This window comes from Myotis davidii, unplaced genomic scaffold, assembly GCF_000327345.1.
Source record: "Myotis davidii unplaced genomic scaffold, ASM32734v1 scaffold98, whole genome shotgun sequence".
Lineage (NCBI taxonomy): Eukaryota > Metazoa > Chordata > Mammalia > Chiroptera > Vespertilionidae > Myotis > Myotis davidii.
The window spans coordinates 100,994-110,588 of NW_006294654.1; the positions used below are offsets into that span (position 1 = coordinate 100,994).

The 9,595-nt window shown below is 40.6% G+C and overlaps 1 protein-coding gene across 1 annotated transcript in view; it reads right to left on the bottom strand.

Annotated features, from left to right (window-relative positions):
• Window positions 1–5,627: 5,627 nt before the first annotated feature.
• Window positions 5,628–9,595, bottom strand: part of PRUNE2 (prune homolog 2 (Drosophila)) — a 206,077-nt gene continuing 202,109 nt past the window's right edge. Inside the window, exon 21 of the mRNA XM_015567374.1 lies at window positions 5,628–8,829. Coding sequence (XP_015422860.1) covers window positions 8,799–8,829 — 31 coding nt within the window. The 3' untranslated portion in view covers window positions 5,628–8,798. The remainder of the gene's footprint in view (window positions 8,830–9,595) is intronic.

A 9,595-nucleotide genomic window follows, 5' to 3' on the forward strand; every position in this document is an offset into this window, starting at 1 on the left:
CAACTACACAAAGGAAAACCAGATAAAAAATAATTGCATGTGCCATCATTGAGATACTGCACATTCCCTCCAGATTCCTGCTTTTTCCCTATTCAATTCATACTTATCCTTCGAAGATTGGCTATGTGAATTCTTTGGGATTCTAGAGGATTTGATCCTGGGCTGTTCAAAATCATCCTTCTGTGGAGAGTTGTCAGTGAATCTTCTGCTTACATCAGCCTGAGGCACTTCTTGGTAGCTTTTAGGCTACCAAGGCAACTGAGCAGTCTGGGTGGGTGAGGAGGACATGATAAGGGGGGAACCCTCATGCTGGGTTTCAAAGGTTGCACAGGCTGAGGGAGGCATCTATACCATGGGGTTCCATCGGTTTTAGCTCCCAAGAAGGGTGAGGAGTACATCTGGTTAAGAAGATGGACAGCCCTGTGTGCAGTGTCAGAACCTGGGGGGAATGAGAAGGCAGATGGTACAAGGGGTGAGAGCAGGGGCAGGTATGGAAGACTGGGTACATGCAGGGAGACTGACCAAATAAGAAATGTGCTAAAAATAACGGAAGCCAGATTTCTCACCATTGGAGAAGAAAACTATAAATATTAAAAGAGAAATAGAATGAATCTTGTAATAGTGGATTGGGATGGGAAATATCAGTGTGAACTCATGGATCTCTCTCTATATATATAAAGAAATAAACATCAATGTAAACAAGTGTATGTGTATGTTTTCCCTAGATCTGTCCCTAAGAGGTCCTCTGAGTAATGGCACCCCAGTTAGCAATGAACACTCAGATCTTGGCTTCCAAATATCATTTTCCACTGAGAGGGACAGGGCTCCTTGAAGAAATGGGTGATTTCAAAGGCTGGGGTGGAGAATATACAAGATGAACCTGGAACCCTGAAATATCTTGCGCCAGAAAGTAAATGCGTACTCACAGATTGATGGGAACACGTCAAAGAACATAGAAGTCAGATTGAAGGGGCTCCCACTGGCCAGAGTTAGGGCAACTTGTGGATAAAAATACATCATCATTCATAACAGATTATAACATTGAACATAGGATTCCATGAGTTTATATTGCTATAAATGAATGAATTGAAAGTTTGATGAGCTATAGTATATTTACATATACTCAAAATGCCTCCTAACAAAAAATACTTATTAATTACAAAGATAAAAAAGGTACTTTTGCAGTGGACATCATTTTAACCAAGTGTTCAAAGTGAACATCACCAAGATCCAGTGCAAGTAAGTAACACAAATCAGTTCTGAGATATTGTTGTTGATATTGGATGAACAGAATCCATCAAGCAGACACAAATCAAGGGACATTTTATAGAATAACTGAGTTACCTTCATAAGTGCCAGTTTTATGAAAGTCAAGACTAAAGGATTGTTCCAGATTGCAGGAGACTAAAGCAACATGACAATTAAATGCCATGTGTGATTCTGAACTGGATCTTTTTGCTCTAAAGGATATTTATTGAGACAACAGGTGAGACTTGGAAGGAATTGGGGGGGGGGGGGGGGGGGCAAAAAAAAGGGGGGTGTAGGGCAGAAGATGAAGTAAAATAGCTACAACTGAGAGAAGAGGAGGAAAGGTTAAAGAGAATTAGTCTGTTTAGAAGGGGGCGGGAGAGGAAATGAGATGCTGACATAGTTGACAAACTAAGGGTGGGCCTGGCAATGGATTTGGAGAAGTTGGCAAGTTAACAGAGAAAAGGCTTGGTGAGTGGGAAGATGAAGAAGAGAGTGGGGAAGAGAACTAATGTTTATTGAAGGCTCTCTATGTATTAAGTCCTAGGCTGGACATTTAAATCCCATTTAAACTTTTACATAAGTGTGTAAAATGACAGTTTGATCCGCATTTAATAAATGAATAAACCAAGGCTCAAAGAAGTTAAGTAACTAGCTCAAAGGAATATAGCTGGTAAGCAGACCAGGATTTAAAGCCCAGTGTCTGTGATTTCAGTGACAACGGGTAGTAAAGAAATGGTCTCATCAGGTCAGGAAAGGGAGAGAATTCAATTTTTTTCCCTCCGAGATTGGAAAGGGCTCAGAGACAGAGTGAGAAAATGATGGTGAGTGTTTGGAGGTTGGCAGTGTAACAAGGATTTGAATAATCTAAAGAAACGTGTTGTTGAAATCACAGGGAAATGGCAGAAAACATAAAGAAAGGGAAACATCGAGAAATGCCATCACTTGTAGGTTGAGAGAAAGTCAAACAGGAATTGGCTGAGGGTTGGGGGATATGGTAGGCCAACGTCTACAATGGCATCCAATGAACCCCACCCCCTCATATCTACACCTCTGTGTAATCCTCTCTCCTTGAGTCTGGATCTAGTGACTTATTTCTGATCCAAAGAATACAGCAAAATCGACAGGATCCCATTTCTGTGGTTAAGTTACAAAAAACTGTAATTTCCATCTTGTTAGCAGACTCTGACGGGTTGGTTTCAATGACACAAGCTGTCTTATTAGAGACCCTGAGTCAAAGCACTCGGATGGCCTCCCTCTAAAAGCCAGCAGGAAAGGAGTCCAATGCTCTTTAAGAAATGAAATCATACCGACCACCATGTCAATGAACTTGCAAGTCGATTCTGCCCCAGTTGAACCTTGATGGAGTCTTGTGAGAGACGCTGGGCCAGCACTGTGCCTGTGGCCTGTGAGAGACCTTTGGTGGGAGACCCAACTGAGATGCACCTGGATTCCTAATTCACAGAAACTGGAGAATAAATGTGTGTTGCGTGAGACCACTGCGTTTTGGGATGTAGTCCATTTCCATGATGCAAAGATTGCATACTTGCAAATCCGCCTGCCTGCTAAAATTTATTTGTAACCCTCAAATCAACATGGACTGCACCTTCATGGTCACTAGGGACATGCACTGAGCAGTGAAAAGGTTGAGTTGCTTGATGCACATGCTCCTAGATGAGGCGGAACAAGGTAAGGTTGTGCCTTCTTGTTTCACCTCTATGGTAGACACGTGTCCTTTTCATGGTCCATTTAGGGCCATGTTTGTTTGTTTTTAAATTTCTGTTGGTGCTTTCACTGTTTGAAATGGTATCCAAGCATAGAGCTGAAGTGCTCTCTAGTGTTCCCAAGCACAAGAAGGCTGTGATGTGCCTTATGGAGAAAATTATGTATCAGATGAGCTTCGTTCAGGCACGGGTTGGCTGTGATTTCAATGTTAATGAATCAACCATATATATTCAATAAGGTGTCTTTAAATAGAAGCACAGATAAACAGTGTTATGTATTGATCAGTGCATGGAAATGATGTGACCAGAGGCTGGCAGGAACCTAACCCTGCATTTCTTCTAGGAGCAATGGTTCAATATTTGCTCATTCAGAGATCTCGGTGGCTTTATAGGACGTAACTACCCCGAATAATGAGAATCGGCTGTAATTTGTTACGTAGCAATACAACAGATAGAGAATACGGGGGCAACAATAATTCAGTCCACAAATCGAAGGAGGAAAAGTGTTTGTGACATGATCAAGTATCACGGTTGCAGGTCTCTTACTAGGGGTAAGGTTAGAGAGGTAGTGGATCAGTTATTCATTAGCATCCATTATCTAAGTATCATTAAAATGGTTATATACTGAAAATCAATAATTTTGCAGGGCTAAGGACAGTTATTTTAGGTGAATGTGAAACTCGAGGAAAATTGGCCTCACAAAGCAATCTCTTTGCCCTATAAAGCCCACAGCTATGTGACGATTGATGTGTCAAAAGGCACCAGCTTAATTAAAAGCCCCATAACCAAACAGGGTGATGTAACCCAAGGCGAGCTTCTGGCAGCTGCAGCACGTGGACGCTGCCAACCCAGGGAAATGGTACAGCCACAGGAGAAGCTGGGAGGGGAATAGCCTCCTGGGGACCCAAAGTGCCTAACACGGCTTTTTTCATAATAGATGGCTGAGAAGTTCTGGCACCTATAGTTGAAAGTTTAAGGTATTTTCATTTTAGTTACTTTTAACTTTAGCCCATTTTGGTTTTTTTTAATCTCCAAACTTCATCTTGGATGCTCACTCCTACCCTTACTCCCTGCGCTCACTCTAATGAGTGTGCTAAGTCCTTAAACATGCATGGGTTTGGATAATATGTAGTATTGTGTGTGTGTGTGTGTGTGTGTGTGTGTGTGTAGAAAGAGAGAATACATAAATGGCACTACGCTATAAATATTGAGTTCTTTCTTACTTTTTCCACTCTGCCCTATGATTTAAGTGTTGCTCTATGAATGCATAGTTTGTTGTTCCTAAGAGCTGCGTAATATGCCATAATGTGTACCCACCATATCTCACCCATCCTTTCCCCTTAGTGCTAGGCACTCAGCCTGCCTCCAATTCCCACTCCCACAGTGACATAAAGGGAGCAGAACAATGTAGCAGTTTACCTTGTACTACCAGGCCCTTCATTCTCCTGTAATTACTTCTCTTGTCTGTCTTCCCATTGTTGAGTAGAGGATAATAACCACCAGAACTCATTCCTAGATCACAAGAATGTGCAATGTTTCACTCTTTTTGTTAATCCTCACCCTCATTGATTTTTATTTTTAAAAAAAGTTAAAAAAGGTATTTTTATTGATTTCACAGAGAAAGGGAGAGAGAGAGAATCATTGATAGACTGTCTCTTGCACAACCCCTACTGGGGACCGATCCCACAATCCAGGCATGTGCCCTGACCAGGAATCAAACCATGACCTCCTGGTTCATGGGTCGACTCTCAACCACTAAGCCATGCCAGCTGGGCTCCATTGGAGAGAGAAACATTGATGAGAGAGAAACACATTGATTGGTTGCCTCCTGCATGAGCCCTGACGAGGGCCTGAGCCAGGGAGGAGCCTGCAACCGAGGTACGTGCCCTTGACCAGAATTGAACCCGGGACCCTTTGGTCTGCAAGCCGATGCTCTATCCACTGAGCAAAACCGGCCAGAGCTGTAGAGCCACTTCTGATTTGGTTACTCTAATTTTCTGCTAAGCAGCTGTACAGGTTGATTTATTAATTTTTTTAAAATATATTTTATTGAGTTTTTACAGAGAGGAAGGGAGAGAGATAGAAAGTTGGAAACATCGATGAGACAGAAACATCGATCAGCTGCCTCCTGCACATCTCCTACTGGGGATGTGCCTGCAACCCAGGTACATGCCCTTGACCGGAATCGAACCCGGGACCTTTCAGTCTGCAGGCCGACGCTCTATCCACTGAGCCAAACCGGTTTCGGCTGATTTATTAATTTAAAAACACACCGCAGTGGTAATTTCCAACTCTGATTTTGCCTTAAGGTTCTAAAATTAAAAAAGCTACTTAATGCATTTTAATTTAAAATAAATATATGACATGAAAAGGCAAGGGACAGAAAAAGAAAGTGACAAAATCAAGTAACCATGTAACATAGAAACATTTCCAACGTGAGACGTGTCTCACCCAGAGATAAACACACATTTCGGAAGCTTCTGTCACTGAGGTATAGAAGACAAAAGTGAAAAGAATAAAATTTAGATAACAACAAAGCCAAAACTTATACTATCCTCAATACCAAGTGCCAAGCTGGAGTGATAACCAGATAAGGCTGCCCCACAGTGAGGTTAGAGGAAGATTCTCACCTTCTCAAAGAAAGAGAGCCATAACTTGTGGAATCAATTTTTATTTCTCAGTTATACAGAGAGTCTCTCTCTAAATATATAGTGTTGTTACATATTATTAATTCATACTATTTAAGGATAATTTATTTAATTATTTATCTAAACAAAGTCTAATATATACTTTACTCTGAGCAATCCAATACATGGTAGAAAACCTTTTAAATATATAAAATATTAATTTGTGCACACATAAATGTGTTTAAGGGAGCAAACTACGGAGGCATTGTGATTCAGATGAGCGCTGCAAACACAGTACCATAAATGAATACTTAAAATGGATCTTAATAACACAAAGGCTTGGAGTAGTGACTTCCTCACGCATTTTGGAGTATGTCTTAAAAGATAACCCCATGAATCATTGTATGGCTTCAATAGGAACTTCAGAGTTTTCTTCTACACCCAGCTATTGCCCTCACTCCTTGACAGTATCATCTGGGGGAGAATTTTTGTTCTTTCTCTTAATCAAGGAGCTAAGCAAAGAGCAGTTGCCACTTTGGGAAGTAAATATTTTTGCCCCTTGGTTCCCTTAACTACAAATCTGCAGAACAGTGCAAAACAGTTCCCAGAAGTCAGAACCAAAGCAAGAATGCTCAGAACGCAAGATCTAGATAGCTAATGATGTGAATGTTTACATCTGCATACCTATCTGCTTTAGGGATTAATCCTTCAGGATTCTTCTAGGATTCTATTTATTTGGATTGAATTTACATGGCGGCTTTTCTCTAGCACATGCAATGAAATTAATTTGTCTTTCTAAGATAATAAAGTAGCAAATGCTTAACTATCAGGATGGTTATACAGCCCATAGAACAGCCCAAATAAAATCACTGATTGGAAAAGATGCTTGTAATTTCCATGTAGGAAGGTTAAACTTCAAACAGAATGCCACCTGAGTAGTCTTCCATGAGAAGGCTGGACCAGTTCAAAGAAAATGTGAATGGTGAGATTGTTGCTACATCTGGCTGAATATAACAAAAGCCCTCTATCAACAACTCTGTGTCCGCAGGCTTCACCATTAAGCTGAACACTGGATTCTTCATTACTTCCTGTGGCTAGGGAGACCATGTAATTCATCTTCCAAAATGGGACATAACTGAGCAAAAGGAAGCATCATTAATAATTATGCCAGGGCAACAATGGTAAGTCGGCGGACAAACCGGAATATCGGGTCGCCGTACTTATGTCAACACTAAGTTCTGGGAGAGGCATACTTTGGGCTTCCAAAGGTGGCTCTGGGCTGTGAGAGAAGGCATGCTCTAGGGTTTTCCTATAAGCCAAGCCGATGTGATGAGGGAGAAGACCCCAAAGAGCACAGTTCAATAAGATACTCAGCTGAGAGAAACCCAGAGGGGAACACAGAACTATGGCTTATGGAGGTATGAGAACATATCTGGAAGGGACACCAACGTGAAGCAAATGACGTCAGTGAAATTCAGTCACCTGTGCAAAGTCCACTTCACAGCATTTCAAAGCTTATGATACCCAGGGCTCAGAGTGTCACGGACAGCTCTCCTGGATGTAGTTTCCACCTTAAGATTATGGAGGAACTCCATTCTCCACTTCATGTTTATTTTGCTAGCTAATTAGTAATAGGTGATGCTGGAGACTAAGAATAGTTCCCAGAGTGAGACCAGGGCCTCCGCAACACCTGCACACAGCCCCAAACCTTCTCAGCAGGCTTCAGCGAGGAGCATGTAAACACAGCCTTTTTCAGCTGGCCATGAACTTTTCTGCCAAACTTTATTTTTTAAGAGTAAGCTCATTTGAAGTCTTCCTTGTGCATTCTGTTAGAGAAACGAATATCTACATACAAATGGGGGGGAGGGGCAAAGGATGTATGTGCTGGAGCAGGGCTCAGTGAACTTTTCTGTAAAGATTGTAAATGTTTTGGGCCTTGTAGGATACAGGGTCCATTGCAACTACTCAACTCTACGGTTACAGTATGAGTGTAGCTGCAGAGAGTTCATAAATAAATCTGTGTGGCCGTGTTTCAGTAAAACATTATGCATGAACACTGAAAGTTGAATAATTTTCAAGTGTCATAAAAATAGTAAGAAAATGTTTTCAACCGAAAACGTGAAAACCAGTCTTAACTAGAAGGCCAGGTGAAAACAGGCGATGGCTACACTGGGAGGTAGTCATCTTCTGCAAGAGGCCCATAGATCCAAAATCACATTGGTATTTTAAAGGACATATAAAAATTATAAAAGAATATTTTGCAAATGATGGTGCATACTCATATTTAATTTTTAAACCTGTATCAGATTACAGTGTTTCAAAGCAGATTACTTTTTATAAGGTATGAGAGAAATTCAGATAACTGAATGGTACCAAACAATGAATTTCTAAGTGGGCCAGCTTACCCTCAAGTCCTTGGCACTTAAAGTAGAACATCTTGAATTAAGTTTATGACCTGAAGCACAGACAGTCACCAAAAATGTGGACAATGATCCTTGAGTTTCTCAATACAAAAGTCTTCAACATTTACTGGAAAAATGCTTTTTTAAAAAAAACCAAATTCACGGGAAACATGATGCCCAATTTGATCACTAAAATAAAATTGATGTGAACTAGAAAGCCTGGCTTCCCATTGAGAAGTTAGAGACAATTCATTCATGTGGACAAGAATCAAGCAAATACTTAGTTGTGGGTGGTTTCACTCATTTCTGGTTTCTGGCTGTGTTAAACAAGTTTAGGACTTTAAAAGTGGAGTTACATGGGGACAACATTTCCAGGGAGAGTTGAGCCCAGTGTATTTTAAACCTAAAACAATCACCACGGAGCTAATCTATGGAAGCAAATCCACTTATAATTAACAGTGAATTGAAGTTTCCTTATTGGTCAATACCAGTCTAAGAGATGAAATACCACTGTACCACGGGTAAACAAAATATGAAAATGGAAGGTCCTACTTTCTTGCTAAGGTTCAACTAAAATGTTTGAGGCACATAATTGGCAAAATAGGAAAACACACACAATTTCATAAAACATGTTAAGAGTAAACAAATTCCCTTACTGTTTTTCCCCTTAGAAACTTAGAATGGCTCCAGGTAGTGCAAAGGGGAAAAAAGTACCATCAGCCCTGTCTCTTCCAGGCAGATATGTCTCAACAGAACCACGAAGCAGAAAGGCATCCTCTTCTTCCTGCCACGGCCAACTAGGGCTTCTCTTTTAACTTCAGGTCAAGACTTGAAAAAAAAAAGGAAGAAAAAAATGAGAAACGGAGTGAGAAACAGTCAGCAATGATTGCGGGTGGCATGTGTTTGCTTCTTTTTTCTCAAAGGACTTACTGAAAACACATCATGCAAGTTTTTTACACTGAAAAATTTGGTAGAACAAAGGATGGAACCTGTTTATTTTTACAAAACTGTTTCTGGAAGCATTTTACACCTTTTGAAGTGATCGAAGGAGGCAAAAGACCCGTGTTAAGCCTTGTTCCTTAAATTGATTACTATGAAGAATGTTATTGCATTTTGGAAATAAGGGATCTACCGATTTTTAGTAAATGATTGTCCCTTGTGGGGCAAATACATGATCTGCCTGAAATAAGTAATATGTGATGAGTGACAGTCAGAAAGGATAAACAATAAAACAGCAATGGCAAATAAAAAACAAACAACACCCAACCCCAACATTTTCTAGTGCCAAAGGATTTGCCTGGAAGGGGTTAGCCTACTTTAATGAGATGGATTCTTATAACCTAAGATAAGCTTATTTTTAAGAATGTCTAGTGGGTTCCCAAATATCTAGAGAATAAGTCTAAAATGTCCTCGGGCCACTGTGTCTCTCTCTTGCCTCTGAGTGAACATGATGAGAAAAATAAGACATTTTTTGAAGGGAGACCAGTAGTCTGACTCTGTACCTAGTTAATCAGTATCCCTAATGCACATTCCTATTAGCCTATAGTCTAGTCCAGTGATGGCGAACCTATGACATGCGTGTCAGAGGTGACAC